Source organism: Salvelinus sp. IW2-2015, unplaced genomic scaffold, assembly GCF_002910315.2.
Source record: "Salvelinus sp. IW2-2015 unplaced genomic scaffold, ASM291031v2 Un_scaffold3817, whole genome shotgun sequence".
Taxonomy (NCBI): Eukaryota; Metazoa; Chordata; class Actinopteri; order Salmoniformes; family Salmonidae; genus Salvelinus; species Salvelinus sp. IW2-2015.
Genome location: NW_019945091.1, coordinates 18,994 through 37,344, shown reverse-complemented (window position 1 = coordinate 37,344; position 18,351 = coordinate 18,994). Strand labels below are relative to the sequence as shown.

The 18,351-nt window shown below is 41.9% G+C and overlaps 1 protein-coding gene across 1 annotated transcript; it reads left to right on the top strand.

Annotated features, from left to right (window-relative positions):
• The first annotated feature begins 6,145 nt into the window (after positions 1-6,145).
• LOC112076533 (uncharacterized) lies at positions 6,146-17,079 on the top strand. The gene is made up of 7 exons (XM_024143283.2): positions 6,146-6,254; positions 6,550-6,576; positions 13,862-14,149; positions 14,412-14,693; positions 14,952-15,236; positions 16,325-16,633; positions 16,776-17,079. Exons 1-7 carry the CDS (start codon positions 6,197-6,199, stop codon positions 16,910-16,912), a joined length of 1,386 nt encoding a protein of 461 aa, XP_023999051.1. The 5' UTR covers positions 6,146-6,196; the 3' UTR covers positions 16,913-17,079.
• Positions 17,080-18,351: the final 1,272 nt, after the last annotated feature.

Below are 18,351 nucleotides of genomic sequence, written 5' to 3'. Positions count from 1 at the left end.
TATATGAGAAATGTATTAATGTTTCTGACTTTAACAACAAGCATCTCACGAGTGATGAAACCCCACTTGTCATGTTGTATTTCCATGGAAATGTTCAGTGTTGTAGTTTACTGATAACGTATCTGCACCTCTATTATCTGATTAAGCTAATAACTACAGTAGATAGGGAAAAATATTGCCTATAATGCACACTGTGCAGAGTCATATGGAGCCACAGAAAGAATGTTTCTCATTTGTTACTTTTGGATGTTGGCAATATATACTGCAGTTGTACATGGAACCTGCTTTTTATTGTTTATTGCAGTTGTCAAAGTCAAAAAGGTTCAAAAGAAAGCCTGAATAAAAGTAATTTCCTCTGACAGATAAGCAAATGGTTTTGCCTTATGTTAAGAGAAGGAGACATTGACCTCTCCCCAACCACCCATCACACCAGTTGATGGACTTTCTATTTGTTTTTAATGTGAGCAGCCTCCTCATCTTCCTCTCTATTTAAACCATTCTCTCAGTCACAGACGCCGTACCTATTATGTAGTTAGTGACCGTCTGTTTCTCTGAAAAACTGCAGTGAAACATGAAACTCATTAAAATGTGAGATCAAAAGTAGGATTTATTATTCTTTATCATTCTTAAAGGGATAATCCACTCCAGAAATGAAACTCATGAAACACCTGACAATTTGATGATCTTTTATGTTCTATGAGTGTGTAGTGGATTTTTGTTGTTGTTGATTTCACGTAGAATTCACATTAGTTGACGACTCAACCAAATATGAATCAAAACTAGACGTTCAACTGACGTCTGTGCCCAGTTTTTATTCACACAAGTTTGTTACAAAATTACGTCAGATCAGACTTCTTATTTAAGTTTGTCTCACACCTAGTATAAGCAATGGCAATACATTTCTAGAATATTGAGTTGCACCTCCTCCCCCCCATGTTGATTACAATGTTTCCCACAGTTGTGTCAAGTTGGCTGGATGTCCTTTGGGTGGTTGACCATTCTTGATACACACTGGAAACTGTTGAGCGTGAAAATCCCAGCAGCGCTGCAGCTCTTGACACAAACCGGTGCGCCTGGCACCTACTGACATAATTCTTTCAAAGGCACTTTAATATTTCGTCTTGTCCATTCACCCTCTGAATGGCACACATACACAATCCATGTCTCAATTGTCTCAAGGCTTAAAAATCATTCTTTAAAACCTCTTGAGAATACAGGGGGTAATATTTTCGCATTAGCATAATTTGCTCTACAGATTAAACTGCCTCTTATTCAATTATTGCTCTTACTATATGCATATRAATCATACCATTGGAAAGAAAACAATCCCTAGTTTCTAAATCCGTTTMAATTTTGTCTCTGAGTGATACAGAAGTCATTCAACAGCACTTTCCATGACCAAGAACATAAAATCAAGATGTGTTATGCTGGCTTCAAAGCTCTGCCTATATATGGTCGTGCCCCCTATGACCAGAAACACACCCACATTCGCCTTCCTCTGGTGTGTCAGATGACGTCAGAGGAGAAATTCTTGTTTATCGGGACTGACGTGAAATAGGACCCATTTCTTTGGCGTGACGACAACTTCCGGACATCTTAATTTTCCAATTGAGCTGCGTTGGTGTACTGTTTTGCTGGCGTTATGTATTGCCAAACTATCTCCGTGTCGAATTTTGTTTGATACATGTGACCCATATCATCGTAATGTATGTTTTTTCAATATTAGTTTAATCAGATATTTTGAATTTTTCCGGGAGTTTTTTCGGTGTTACCGTTGTCGGATTGTATTTACGTTGAGAAATTCGTGCCACTCGACCCGGTACCTGTGCTAAAATGGAGTGGGCAAGGAAAGAATTCTGAACGAACCAACGACTCATTCTGATAAAGACCACTTTGCTCCAACATTCTGATGAAAGATCAGCCCATAGTTAAGCCCGAATTTACCGGATTTTATATCATATCTGTTGTGCATGTGAACTGGACGTGGGCGCCTAGCCGAATCTGCCTGGTAAAAATATCGTGTCCTCCGCTAACGTGGTTAGCTAATAGATTTACATATTCTGTCTTCCCTGTAAAACATTTTAAAAATCTGAAATGGTGGCTTTATTCACAAGACCTGTATCTTTCATCTGGTGTCTTGGACTTGTGATTTAATGATATTTAGATGCTACAAGTTACTTGTGACGCTATGCTAGCTGTGCTAATCAGTGGGGTGAGTTGGGGGGTGCTACCGGATCAGGGTTGCTGACTCGTGAGAAGTTGTTTAACCTATCTCCTCCCTTTCATCTGCACTGAATGAAGTGGATTTAACAAGTGACATCAATAAGGGATCATAGCTTTCACCTGGATTCATCTAGTCAGTCTATGTCATGGAAAGAGCAGGTGTTCTTAATATTTTGTATACTCAGTGTACAATATTTACATGAGCAGTGGAGGCTCCTCAGAGGAGGAAGCTCAGTGAACTTCAATAAAAAAATTGTGAAACATTAAAAAAGTTATCATTTTTAGATATAACTATACCAAATATGTTCACGTCACCAAATAAATGATTACAACACACACACTGTTTTGCAGTGATCTACAGTAGCCTCAACAGCAGGGTAGAACCATTATGTAGCCGGAGGACAGCTAGCTACAGGCACACTGACACTACACCACTGGCTTTCTGTAGCAATGTCTCACATTTCATACAAATACCCTCTTTCTCACATGATGTCCTTTATTATCACTCAAAAAGTTACTGTAAATACGTCTCATAGAAGGTAATACATATTTTACATGTGGACCACTGGCTTATGTTACATGCCTGTCCAAGGTATCTGTTACTGTGTTAGTAGTAATCTACTGTATTTATGTCTATTCTGTCATCTTTGTGATACTTCCTTCTATACCAGTTCGATACAATGTATTAAATTAAATGTCTTTGAAGACAAAAGTGATGAATGCAGACAATTTGAAATCATATTATCCTCAATTGGTTAACGAGTAAGACGAGAAGGATATACTGTTTCCCCGGTAACAGGCACAAATCCCCGTCATTTGCGTGAAGAAAATATGGAGAAAATGGGGCGTACGTCAGGCTGACTTCTGAGAATCCGTAGACGATCGAATAAACTCCCACTGCATTCCGTTCTATTGGCTAACGTGCAATCATTGGAAAATAAAACTGATGACCTATGATTAAGATTATCCTAACAACGGCACATTAAAAACTGGAATATCTTATATTTCACCGAGTCGTGGCTGAATGACGACACAGATAATATAGAGCTGGCGGAATTTTCTAAGCACCGGCAGAACAGAGAAGCTACGTCTGGTAAGACGAGGGGTGGGGGTGTGTGTCTATTTGTCAATAACAGCTGGTGCGCGATGTCTAATATTAAAGAAGTCTCAAGGTATTGCTTGTATACCACCTCAGTCTTCGGCTTCATCAAAAAGTGCATTGACGACATCGTCCCCACAGTGACCGTACATACATGTCCCAACCAGAAGCCATGGATTACAGGAAACATCCGCATTGAGCTAAATTCTAGAGCTGCCGCTTTCAAGGAGCGRGACACTAATCCGGACGCTGATAAGAAATCCCACTATATCCTCAGACAAACCTTCAAACAAGCAAAGTGTCAGTACAGGATTAAGATTGAATCCTACTCCACTGGCTCTGAAACTCGTCGGATGTGGAAGGGTCTTTTATKCTCGCTTTGAGGCAAGCAACACTGAAGCATGCACGAGAGCACCAGCTGTTCTGGATGACTGTGTGATGACGCTAGCCGTGTGATGACGGTAGCCGATGTGAGCAAGACTTTAAACAGGTCAACATTCACAAAGCCGCGGGGGCAAACGGATTACCAGGACGTGTACTCAAAGCATGCGCGGACCAACTGGAAAGTGTCTTCACTGACATTTTCAACCTCTCCCTGACTGAGTCTGCAATACCTACATGTTTCAAGCAGACCACCATAGTCCCTGTGCCAAAGGAAGAAACGTTAACCTACCTAAATGATTACCGCCCCGTAGTACTCATGTTGGTAGCCAAGAAGTGCTTTGAAAGGCTGGTCATGGCTCACATCAACAGCATCCTCCTGGATACCCGAGATCCACTCCAATTCGCATACCGCCCCAACAGATTCACAGATGACGCAATCTCAATTGCATTCCACTCTTCCCTTTCCCACCTGGACAAAAGGAACACCTGTGTRAGAATGYTGTTCACTGACTACAGCTCAGCATTCAACACCATAGTGCCCAAGAAGCTCATCAGTAAGCTAAGGACCCTGGGACTAAACACCTCCTTCTGCAACTGGATCCTGGACTTCCTGACGGGTCGCCCCCAGGTGGGAAGGGTAGGCAATAACACGTCTACCACGCTGATCCTCAACACGGGGGCCCCCTCAAAGGGTGTGTACTTAGTCTCCTCCTGTACTCCCTGTGCACCCACACCTGTGTGGCCAAACATAACTCCAACACCATCATTAAGTTTGCTGACGAGACAACAGGCCCCCAATAACAATGACAAGGCTGTAGTGGAGCGGGTCGAGAGTTTTAAGTTTCTTGGTGTCCCATCACCAACAAACTAATCATGGTCCAAACACACCAAGACAGACGTGAAGACTGACTCAGGAGACTGAAAAGATTTGGCAAAGGTCCCCAGTGTCACGATCGTCGTCCTCCTCATCTGAGGAGGAGTAGTAAGAAGGATCAGAGGACAAAAATGCAGTGTGATGATTATCCATTTTAATTAGACAACTTGAAAACAAAGAACAAAACAATAAACGGACAAACGAACGAAAACAGTCCCGTATGGTGACATTCACAAAGACACAGTAACAGGAACAATCACCCACAACCCACAATACAAAACAGGCTACCTAAATATGGTTCCCAATCAGAGACAACGACTGACACCTGCCTCTGATTGAGAACCATATCAGGCCAAACACAGAAACAGTAAAACTAGACATACAACATAGAATGCCCACTCCGATCACACCCTGACCAAACAAAACATAGAAACATACAAAGCAAACTATGRTCAGGACACCCAGATCCTCAAAAAGTTCTACAGCTGCAACATCGAGAGCATCCTGACCAGTTGCATCACTGCCTGGTATGGCAACTGCTCGGCCTCCGACCACAAGGCACTACAGAGGGTAGTGYGAAYGGCAAAGTACATCACTGGGGCCAAGCTTCCTGCCATCCAGGACCTCTATACCAKRYGGTGTCAGAGSAAGACCCTATAAGTTGTCAAAGACTCCAGTCACCCAAGTCATWGACTGTTTTCTCTGCTACCACACGGCAAGCGGTACCGGAGCGCCAAGTCCAGGACCAAAAGGCTCCTTAACAGGTTCTACCCCCAAGCCATAAGACTGTTGAACAATTAATCAAATGGTCACCGGACTTTTTATATTGACCGCCCCTCCTCCCATTTGTTTTGTACACTGCTGCTACTTGCTGTTTATTATCTATGCATAGTAAATTCCCCCCTACCTACAGGACATGTACAAATTACCTCAACTAACCTGTACCCCCGCACACTGCGGGTACACACTGTAGCTGTACCAACTAACCTGTACCAGTACCCACTGTATATAGCCTCGTTATTGTTATTTTATTGTGTTACATTTATTGTTTTTTACTTAAGTTTATTAGGTAAATATTTTCTTAACTCTTCTTGAACTGCACTGTTGGTGAAGGGCTTGTAAGTAAGCATTTCACGGTGAGGTCTACACTTGTTGTATTCGGCGCATGTGACAAATACGTTTTATTTTATTTTATTTTAATTAATCTTTTGCATTATCTACAATATCAACATTATAGTTTTAACCATGTTTTGAGGCTATATAGTTTTTGTTGACATTTACTTTGTTTACAAACATTGGAGTATAACAAGCTTATAGTTTTGGTTCTGATGGGGAACGACAGTTTCACTAAGCTCGTCATGAGGCATTTATAAGTTATATTTTTCAAGAATCAGTAGAAGACATCTAATGTTGCAAAATATCAACTGTTAAAGACAAATAGCTACAGACGACAAAAATATCATCATTAGCCCACATTTTCTGTATGAGACTGGTTTCTGCTATCTGTGGTTTTCCTGTGAACAAGTTCCACATCTACTTCTCTATTCAAACAACCCTCTCTGACATAGTCACCATCTTCTGTGAAGTCAGACTAACAGTCTGTAGACGTCTGATAAATGGCGTTATTCATCCCTGATATGGCTGGTCATCTGTTGTTGGTCATCCTCCTTTTCGGTGAGTTATTCCTCCATTCCAAGTTCCATCATTTGTTAGTGCTAAAGGATTCTCTCTCCTATTTTAATATTTTACTTCAGGAACTCTTTATATATTTCTGAATCTCATGGCTGTAATAATTGTGTCTTATTCCATTGATAATCTTTTTGATTTATTTTTTGTTCAGCTCAGAATGAATACTGCTTGATAACATGCCCATGAATCCGTTGTAGTATATGACACTTTACCAACTTACGCAAAGTGTTCTTTTATAATGGAATATTTTCCTGATCAAGACCTGTTTTGATATTTCCAGAAACCTTCCAATACATCGAAGCCAAAGGTAATTACCAAGGTCATTGTGAGTGTTTAAAACTGGAATTATTTTCCGTTTTTTTTGTCTAACTCTTTTTACTAAATAATATTACCATCAATCAATCAAAGTTATCTATGAGTACTTAAACACTGAAAATGAATTCATAATTAAACGAAAAGTGAAACAATCCATCATCGTTCTAATGTCACAGACCTTCCTCCCAGTCTGACAGTGAGGCCTGCCTTCATCAAAGAGAGAAACTCAGTTCAGCTGAGTTGTGAGACTCCTCCATCTCTCCATGTGTCTCACTGTTACTTCTACATAGAGGGGAGGAAGAATCTTACAGACTCATTGTGTACGCAGACACTAATAGGAACAGAGTTGCTCAAGAGTGCAAGTCCAACTTTTCCAGCTGTGGTCAAAGTGAAGTGTTACTACTGTTGTGACGTGAATATCATTAATGTGATGACATACTACTTATTGAATAATTACTTAACGTTAAGTATTACCTGATTAAATTAATCATGTAACAATTAAATCATTAGGAATTTGGGGCACCATGGGAAAGGTTTGTGGGCTAGGTGGGACGCTAGCGCCCCACCTTGACAACTTCCGTTGAAATTGCAGAGCACGAAATTCAAAATACAAAAATCGTAATATTAAACATTCATGAAAATACAAGTGTTTTACATAGTTTAAAAGCGTAACTTCTTGTTAATCCATCCGCTTTGTCAGATTTCAAAAAGGCTTTACGGCGAAAGTACACCATGTGTTTATCTGAGGACAGCGCCCCGCATACACCAGCATTAAAAACATTTTCCAAACCAGCAGAGGCATCACAAAAATCAGAAATAGCGATAAAATAAATCACTTTCTTTTGAAGATCTTCCTCTGTTTGCAATTGCAAGGGTCCCAGCTACACAACAAATTATCGTTTTGTTCGATAAAGTCCTTMTTTATATCCCCAAAAAAGTCAGTTTATTTGGCACGTTTGATTCAGTAATCCACCCGTTCCACTCGTTCAACATGCAGACAAAGAAATCCCAAAGTTACCAATAAACTTTGTCCAAACAAGTCAAACAACGTTTTTAATCAAACCTCAGGCACCCTAATATGTAAATAAACAATAAAATGTAACTTCACTAGGGTAGGGGGGAGCATTCGGAATTTTGGATGAAATGCATGCCCAATTTAAACTGCCTGCTTCTCGGGCCCAGAATATATGATATGCATATAACTGGTAGATTTAGATAGAAAACACTCTAAAAGTTTCCAAAACTGTTAGAATAGTGTCTGTGAGTATAACAGAACTGATTGGCAGGTGAAAACCTGAGAAAAATCCATTCAGGAAGTCGTTTTTTTTTGTTGGTTTTGTAGTTTTCTATTCAATGCCATTACAGTATCCATTGACTTAGGACTCAAACTGCAGTTTCTATGCCTTCCACTAGATGTCAACAGTCTTTAGAAATAGTTTCAGGCTTGTATTCTGAAAAATGAGGGAATAAGAGCATTCGGAATGACTGGACGCTAAAGTGTCGCAGAGCTTTTTCATGCGCTCGACAGAGAGAGAGCAATTCTTGTTTACCTTTTAAATTGACGACGTTATTGTCCGGTTGAAATATTATCGATTATTTAGGTAGATTGAATAAAACATCGTTTGACATGTTTCTGGATTTTTTTGTCTTCCTGTTTTGACTGCGTTTGAGCCTGTGGATTACTGAAGAAAACGTGCGAACAAAACGGAGGTTTTTGTATATAAAGAGACTTTATCGAACAAAATTAACATTTTATTGAGTAAATGATGTCTACTGAGTGCAACATATGAAGATAATCAAATGTAAGGATTCATTTTATCTCTATTTCTGACTCTGACTCTGTTCTACTTGGCTGGTAACTGTTTGTAATGAATTGTCTAGTGGGCTATGTTCTCAAATAATCGTAAGCGTATGCTTTCGCCGTAAAGCATTTTTTAAATCTGACACCGTGGTTGGATTCACAAGACGTTCATCTTTAAACCTATGTAAAATATGTTTTTGTTTTCAGAATTTTTATAATGAGTATTTCTGTATTTGAATTTGGCTCCTAGCAGTTTCACAGGCTGTTGAAGAGGTGGGACGCTAACGTCCACATACCCAAGAGAGGTTAAGACGGAATGTAGTATGTTCAATACCGGAGATAAATAACGAAGTGCGCGCCCTCATCACGCGCGCCACAAGACTACAGTCCAAATGAGAGCCACTTGAAAAACTACAACTACTAATCATTTTTCAAAAAACAAGCCTGAACCCCTTTCTAAAGACCGTTGACATCTAGTGGAAGCCATAGGAACTGCAATCTGGAGAGCTATTTATTTAAATCCATAGACAAGCATTGACATGGACTGTGACCTCAAAAAATATAAAAAATTCCAGATGGATTCTCCTTGTGTTTTCGCCTGCCATATCAGTTCTGTTATACTCACAGACATTATTTTAACAGTTTTAGAAACTTCAGAGTGTTTTCTATCCATATATTATATATGGATATCCTAGCTAAGCATATCCTAGCTTCTGGGCCTGAGTAACAGGCAGTTTACTTTGGGCACGTCAGTCATCCGAATTTCCGAATACTACCCCCTAGCCCTAAGAAGTTAATGAGTTACTGTTTCCCGAATTAACTCAAGAATTAATCGATGTCCTAATTGTCAATAATGAATAAATTTCCTCATATCAGTCTCATTCTGAATGTCGAAGACTCCGTAAATCTGCACAAACCCGGGTCTCATTGATCATTCTGTACCACAAAAACATATTTTATATAGGTTTAAAGATGAACGTCTTGTGAGTCCAACCACGGGTCAGATTTAAAAATCACAAATTTATTTGATTTTTTATTTACTAAAAGGCTACATGATAACATAAGATACACATACACACATGGTATAGGTTATTGATTTGAAACTTGATACGATGACAAGAGGTCCTTAGCGTACCAACACAATATGACACGTGTTACACAAGATGGAGATTTAAATAGAGAGAGAGAAGCGGAGAGAAAGAAAAACAACCCATGGATACATTTGTAAACTACACTTAGTTTAGCCGTAATACCTTGCCCCAAACTGCCGCTCTTATGGTAAGAAGTGTTATGCATGTATTTATTTACATTTACATTTTAGTCATTTAGCAGACGCTCTTATCCAGAGCGACTTACAGTAGAGTGCATACATTTTATTACATTTTTGCATACTGAGACAAGGATATCCCTACCGGCCAAACCCTCCCTACCGGCCAAACCCTCCCTAACCAGACGACGCTATGCCAATTGTGCGTCGCCCCACGGGATCTCCCGGGGTTGCGGCCGGCTGCGACAGAGCCTGGGCGCGAACCCAGAGACTCTGGTGGCGCAGCTAGCACTGCGATGCAGTGCCCTAGACCACTGCGCCACCCGGGAGTTGTGTTGAAGGTCTTCGTTGCATATCTCTGTTGGGCCCAGGCCTTCGTGGGCCGAGTTCTTCTTAGTGAGAAAGGTTCGACGTAGACCTTGTTCTTTGGGTGGCCTTCTCCATCGTTCTCAGTTGTAAGTCTCTGATTGTCCACAAGATGTCACAACGTTCTTTCTCTTTGTTGTCTGTTTCCTTGTAATTGTTCTGGAAGAGTGGTCTTCTGAGGATGGCTAATCACCCGTGTAGATGATCCCAGCAGGGGATGGAAGCAGTGTAGACGAATGATAACTTGAAAAGAATAACCGGATGGTTCTGCTTAAATTCACCTTCTTAGCTACAGTACTTAGAACAGCCATTCAACCGTAGCATTGATTGTTAAGAGGTTCCTTTGTCTTCTTCACAATCCAGATCAGAGTCAAAAGGTCAAGAMCGAAAGGAGACAAAGGGAGACAAAGGGCTGTGAAACATGGGTTTGATTTTAGACACATGAAAATTGGGATGTACTGTATATGGAGGGTATGGKGCAAAAGAAGATGAACAGCAGAGGGGCTAATGACCTTGGAGATGAGGAAAGGGCCGATAAACCAGGGGGGAAGTTTGCGGGAAAGGCAGATCCCGGGTGAACAGCCATACCTTCTGCACGAGACAATACCGGGGAGCCGTGGTCTGGTGGCAGTCCGCTTGACGTTGATACATGGAGGTATCTCTCTTCTAGGTACGACGACAGTGGCGGACACACATCTGGCCAAAAGTATGCCGACCTCTTCCTCTTGCTCAGGGAAGAGAGGGGGCTGATAGTCTAGGGAACACTCAAAGGGCAAGGAAGGGTGTTGTGTGTGTATTCAACCGACACTAGTTGCTGGCTCCATGTGGATGGTGTTGGCGGAGACCAGGCAGCAAAGATTAGTTTCCAAGTCTTGGTTGGCTCGCTCCGACTGGCCGTTCAATGTGGGGTGGAACCCGGAGGACAGTCTGGCGGAMRACCCAATGAGTGTGCAGAACGCCTTCCAGAACCGGGATGAGAACTGAGGACCCCGGTCGGAGACCATGTCTACTGGGAGACCCGGAAGACGTGCTGCACCATGAGGTGGGTCGTCTCTTTTGCTGAGGGTAGGTGGGCCGTCTCTTTGGCTGAGGTTGCAGGAGACCAGCAGGAGCTTGCCGAGGAGTCTTGTTCTACATACAGACCGTATGTGGCGATGAATGCGGAGACATCAGGAATCATGATAGGCTACCAAAAGCATTGTCGCACAAAGGCCAGGGTCCGACAGGAGCCCGGGTGGCAGGCAAGCCTAGAGGAGTGAGGACTGAGGAGGGGACCGCGTCAGGAACAAACATCTGGTTATCTGAGCCATCCCGGGGTTAGGCTGGGAACGCTGCGCCAATGTATCCCCCAGCTTAGTGCCGTCGCCAGGCACGAGGTGGGAAGGATGGTCTCGGATTCCAGTGTTGTAGACATGGGGCTTTAGCGGTGCCACAGCTCATCTGGCTTGACATTCTTGGATCCCGGTCGGTATGAGAGGGAGAAGTTGATCCTGGTGAAAAGCAGGGCCCATCTAGCTTGCCTGGAATTGAGACAATTGGCGGTGCGGAGATATTCTAGGTTTTTGTGGTTGGTCCACTCATTGAACGGATGTTCCGKTCACTCCAGCCAGTGCCTMCACTCCTCCAACACCATTTTCACTTCGAGAAGGTCACGATTCCCCACATCATAGTTCCTCTCCCTTGCGTTGAGGCAATGGGAGAAGGTGGCACAGCRATGTAACTTGAGCTCCTGGGACAGCACAGCCCCCACTCCGACATCCGAAGCATCGGCCTCCACCACGAACTGGCGAGACAGGTCAGGATGAACCACGAACCGGCTCAAAGCCCGTAACAAAAGGGAGAAACGTGGAGATAAGGAATAACAAAATATATTTATTAACTAAGTACAATATACAAGGTGTGTGTAATCAGTAATCAGTAGTGTAAGTGAGTGTTTTGCATGCATGAATGTGATAATGCGGGGTGTTGAAAGGTGCTAAAGCAAACAACCAAAAACCACCAAGATACACAACAAAATCTGTAAAGGTGTCTGCATGGAGAGTCTCCATGAATGGGGAAGTGGTGCATTTATCCTATGACACAGCGGGCCCAGGTGTTTCCCATGTAGCTGACGAACCTCCCAACTCCGCCCACCGGCATCCCAATAAGGAAACAAGAACAAAGAGAGAATACGGCAGACAGAGTGGGAGGGTCGTCACATTCCCCCCCATAAAACCGGGGACCAACAAGGACCCCGGAACAACATACCGGCCCCTGCGTCCCCAAATTGACACAGCCTCTGCGTCCCAAATTGACACAGCCTCTGCGTCCAAAATTGATGAGGGGTTACGTGTTCACACTTCCAATTTGCCCCAGCCAACCTCCTCCTCCCCAGAGGAAAGAAGAACACAAGACCAGGAGGGAACAGACAGCAAAGATAGAACATGACAATACCAAACAATGGTTAGTCACGTAAACATTCAGGAACAGGGCACACTAGAGACCACATCAGCTACAAACTCCAACGAAAAGAACATCAGGGTCCTTAATTTTTTTCAACAACTCCCAACGATTCATAGTCACTTCCCAACGATTCACAGTCACTTCCCAACATAACAGACTAACTCATTTCAATCATAATGCTCAACGATCTTCAACAGCAGTACATCATTCTAACAGATCCTGATGGTAAGCAAATGAACTCGTCCACATAAGACGCCATAGTCATTTGTAAATAATCTCGCTGAGCACATCAGACCACAACCAGAGAAAGGACAATCACCCTGAGCACCACAGAAGAGAGATGAGATACGGAGCTTCCCCAAAACCTACAATAACTCAACCCTAGTCTTCGTGTGGATTTGCGGTGGGCATTTACGCACTGTAGCCCGCTGGCAAGGAAATAAACCCCCCAGCACGCTGGCAGATTCCACCAAGCCACGGATGTGCCCCCGAGACAACTGCTCAGTCCACAGACACCACACAAAAATAACAAACATTAACCATGCCCAACATATTCCAAAAATGAAACACGTCGCTAAGCCTATCAGGGGGTAAAAGGCTATAGCTCCAGGTAGCAAGTTCCACTACCCTACCCAAATCTCCCACTGAGGTACACAGCCGATTACTCACCTCCTCAGACCGATAGTAGTAGAAGAAKTAGAACAAGAGTTTCCAGGCTGGGCAGGGCCTGGAAACTAACCATTATACTCTCTCCAACGCAGCACACAAACCAAACAACAAAGGCAACCAATACTGGGCCTATCAAACTCAAACAAAATACGTACCTCCACGTTCTCCCAAACCAATACGTTCAATTATCCCGGACGAGCCCCCACTTGTCACGAACCGGCTCAAAGCCCGCAACAAAAGGGAGACAACGTGGAGACAAGGAATAACAAAATATATTTATTAACTAAGTACAATATACAATGGTGTGTGTAATCAGTAATCAATAATGTAAGTGAGTGTTTTGCATGCATGAATGTGATAATGCAGGGTGTTGAAAGGTGCTAAAGCAAACAACCAAAAACCACCATGATACACAACAAAATCTGTAAAGGTGTCTGCATGGAGAGAGTCTCCTCCATGAATGGGGAAGTGGTGTATTTATCCTGGGACACACTGGGCCCAGGTGTTTCCCATGTAGCTGACGACCCTCCCAACTCCGYCCACCGGCATCCTAATAAGGAAACACGAACAAAGAGAGAATAGAGGTCCCGGACAACCGTGACTTAATTGTTTTTCTCTTTCAAATGTATATTATATTAAGTGGTACAGTATCTGCATGAGTAGTTAAACATTGAAAATAAATGTATAATTACATTAAAAAAGACACACTCCATCATCCCTCTGATCTCACAGATCTTCCTCGGCCCAGTCTAACAGTGATTCCTGCAGTCATCAAAGAGAGAGACTCAGTTCAGCTGAACTGTCAGACTCCTCCATCTGTCTCTGAGTGTTACTTCAAAATAGAGGGGCAAGTAGAATTCACCCTACCATCAACCTGTCAACAGACACTCACAGGAACACTACTGGTGAAGTGGACAGGTCAGAGTTCACCAGCTGAGGTCAAAATACAATGTCAGTACAGAGCTACAGGTACACTGTTTAGATCCATAATCAGTGAGCCTTCAACAGTCACAATTCAGGGTAAGAAGATTATTTGAATGGTTGTACACAGTGTACTGGTGTGCCATTTTACCATGTTCCTCTTGTGAYATGTTATCACACTGTTTGTTGGAATAAACTATTACATGAAGCAATCAAGCAATATATTATATCTCCCATATTGTCGCATCATAAAGTAATTGACTCAAGATCCTTCAATCTGAAATAACAAGGAGGGACTAGGCTATCAGTACATTTCTCAAAACCACAAAATGCTAAATGCTACAATCCCCTATTCTCACAGACATTCCTCAGCTGACAGTGAGTTCTTCAGTCATCAGAGAGACAGAATCAGTTCAGCTGAGTTGTGAGACTCCTCCCTCTCTCCCTGTGTCTCACTGTTACTTCTACATGGAGGGGGAGAAGATTCTTCCAGACTCATCGTGTACGCAGGCAATAACAGGAACTGAGCTGCTGAAGAGGGCAGGTTCAACATTTCCAGTTGTGGTCAAAGTGACATGTTACTACACTGTATGGGAGTCTCACACATCTCCTTTAAGTGACCMTGTCTCAGTCACTGTTCAGGGTAAGTAGGTGGTTTATAAAATTATACACTTCACTGTTATATTAATTATGCTCATTCTGAATGAGATCTTATAATGTCGTATTTCCTAAACATATTCATATCACATAATGATAGGATTTTCTGTACTTTGTACAAACATAAATACTGATATAGTTGAATATTTTATTCATGGATTTTCCATGTTGTTAGTATGTATGGATTACCTGTAATGTTTTTAAATGCAACTTTCAAAGAGACACTATTCTCCTGATCTCACAGACCCACCTCCTCCCAGGCTGACAGTCAGCTCTACAGTCATCAGAGAGAGAGACTCAGTTCAGCTGAGCTGTCAGACTCCTCCATCTGTCTCTGTGTCTCAGTGTTACTTCTACACAGAGGGGAGAGATCCTAAACACTCACCCTGTACGCGTTCACTCACGGGGACTGAGCTGCTCTTGTGGGCAGGTCAAAGTTCATCTGCTGAGATCAAACTGAGATGTTTTTACACTGTAGAAACTCACTATCCATCGATGCACAGTGGTTCTGTCTCTGTTACTATTCTTGGTAAGAAATTATTATCCAGATTGTATTGAATGATTCTGTTTAAATCTCAATCTCATCCAATGTCATTCCAAAATAGCTGTTGTGAAGACAATAAGTCTATATAATATTTGAAATGTATGTGTCAAAAGTAGAGTTTTAACATCCCACGGCAAACAACCACAGAGACAGGCCAAAGTACAATCAAAGGTTCTCAGCTTTACACAGTAATACACAGTATCACTATAGACCTATTAGAAACGTATAAATAGGCTGGGATTTAGGGCTGTAGGCTAACTGGAAGAAACGAGCCAAACTAACACAGCGATTTATTCCCGATCTGTGGCCAATGTTCATTAGGCTCTACCCGAGCAAGGTTCAGATCTTCCTCCCGAGCAGGGATCGTTAGTCAATGGCATGTTTGGTGTTCAATGGTAGGTCGCCTTCTGTCCCTCGCTCCTCACCGGCCTGGCTGCGTGGTAGAGTTGGGTGTAGCCTCTCAGCTGCGCCAGGCGTGTCCCCTGTGTCTGTAGTCGTGGGGGACAGAAAACACACAATTAGAGGATGTACTGGCCAACAATTGAGGTCACACTCACACGTTTGAAACAAGCACTTTTCTTTAGTAGTGCTGCAGAGAGCGTTGTGWTTTGTGTCTTTCCTACAGCAGGGGACCAGCAGASAGGAGCAGTGAGTCGGTCGAGAGGTCCCTGGTCTAGTTCCTTATAACTCTAGTTCTGGGTGCGTGTTTAGCAATTAGTTTGGGGAGGGAGGAGATGATAGGGAATTGGCAACAGCTGTCTCAATGTCACTTTAGTCCATGCTAATCTGTGGAATCACAGCACACAATACAATCAAGCAAAATAGTCCATACAATTCAATTTGATTTCACACGTGAGAACGTAAGGAATTAAGTGAAAGGCAATCGTTGTAAACACACAGCACACATGATTAAATGGCACTCATAAATAKGAATGATATCAAATCAGACATGCTGTTAGTTAATATAAAGAGAATGGCAGTCTCTAGTTTAGTAAGAGACAGTGTCACTTGTGACATATACATCACATTCAAATAGAGTGATGCAAAAAGGAGTCTCTGTCTTTTCCTAACAGATCCAAAACCARACATTACAGTCAATTTTGATGGGTACTTCACCATCATCTRTTTGATTCCTGGATCMGTCAGTCCTGACACCACCTGTAACCTGTATGTTGGAGAGGAGAGTCAGCCATCCTTCACAGCAAAGATCTGGAAAGAAAAAAGCAAAGCTTCCAAACAGTGGTTCTGTAGATTCAATGTAACTGAGAGTGATCTGATCAGAAGTCTACAGTCAGTGAGGCGTAAGGAGGTGAGCTGTGACTACAGAGTGAGCTCAGGACCAAACTCTCTCTCACCACGCAGTGATGGGAAAAGCTTTGCACGTGAGTCATTATCTAAATAAATCTATCAGGGCTGCAGGTCTTCATGATCTGACTCACTTTKATTTTAGCATCTTCTTAGTATGACGATACTCATTCTGACCAACAAACTAAATTCCACATTTCAATCCCAAATGATTTTTAGATCTGGTGGGAGTTCCCATCAGTGATCCAACAACTATACAGACACCTTCTATAGCAGGTAGGCCACACATTTATACAGCTGTTACACATGTTTACCTTTGTTTCATTATGATTTTTAMCAGAACACTGTTGTTGTGATCAAATTATTAACATTGTCCTAGGACAACAGTGAATCCTACAACAGGTGTGTTGGTCCTCTAGAGACAATTTTCATTTTTATTGCAAATATCCAATTGTAAGTACACAACACGTCAACCCTATACTTATTAGTAATCTTGAGTATAAATATGAAACATTCATAATTAATGAATGATTAATATGAATAATNGGGTTAGGGAGGGTTTGGCCGGTAGGGAGGGTTTGGCCGGTAGGGATATCCTTGTCTCAGTATGCAAAAATGTAATAAAATGTATGCACTCTACTGTAAGTCGCTCTGGATAAGAGCGTCTGCTAAATGACTAAAATGTAAATGTAAATAAATACATGCATAACACTTCTTACCCATAAGAGCGGCAGTTTGGGGCAAGGTATTACGGCTAAACTAAGTGTAGTTTACAAATGTATCCATGGGTTGTTTTTCTTTCTCTCCCGCTCTCTCTCTCTCTATTTAAATCTCCATCTTGTGTAACACGTGTCATATTGTGTTGGTACGCTAAGGACCTCTTGTCATCGTATCAAGTTTCAAATCAATAACCTATACCATGTGTGTATGTGTATCTTATGTTATCATGTAGCCTTTTAGTAAATAAAAAATCAAATAAATTTGTGATTTTTAAATCTGACACCGTGGTTGGACTCACAAGACGTTCATCTTTAAACCTATATAAAATATGTTTTGTGGTACAGAATGATCAATGAGACCCGGGTTTGTGCAGATTTACGGAGTCTTCGACATTCAGAATGAGACTGATATGAGGAAATTATTCATTATTGACAATTAGGACATCGATWWATTCTTGAGTTAATTCGGGAAACAGTAACTCATTAACTTCTTAGGGCTAGGGGGTAGTATTCGGAAATTCGGATGACTGACGTGCCCAAAGTAAACTGCCTGTTACTCAGGCCCAGAAGCTAGGATATGCTTAGCTAGGATATCCATATATAATATATGGATAGAAAACACTCTGAAGTTTCTAAAACTGTTAAAATAATGTCTGTGAGTATAACAGAACTGAAACTTTAGAGTGTTTTCTATCTAAATCTACCAGTTATATGCATATCATATATTCTGGGCCCGAGAAGCAGGCAGTTTAAATTGGGCATGCWTTTCATCCAAAATTCCGAATGCTCCCCCCTACCCTAGTGAAGTTACATTTTATTGTTTATTTACATATTAGGGTGCCTGAGGTTTGATTAAAAACGTTGTTTGACTTGTTTGGACAAAGTTTATTGGTAACTTTGGGATTTCTTTGTCTGCATGTTGAACGAGTGGAACGGGTGGATTACTGAATCAAACGTGCCAAATAAACTGACTTTTTTGGGGATATAAATAAGGACTTTATCGAACAAAACGATAATTTGTTGTGTAGCTGGGACCCTTGCAATTGCAAACAGAGGAAGATCTTCAAAAGAAAGTG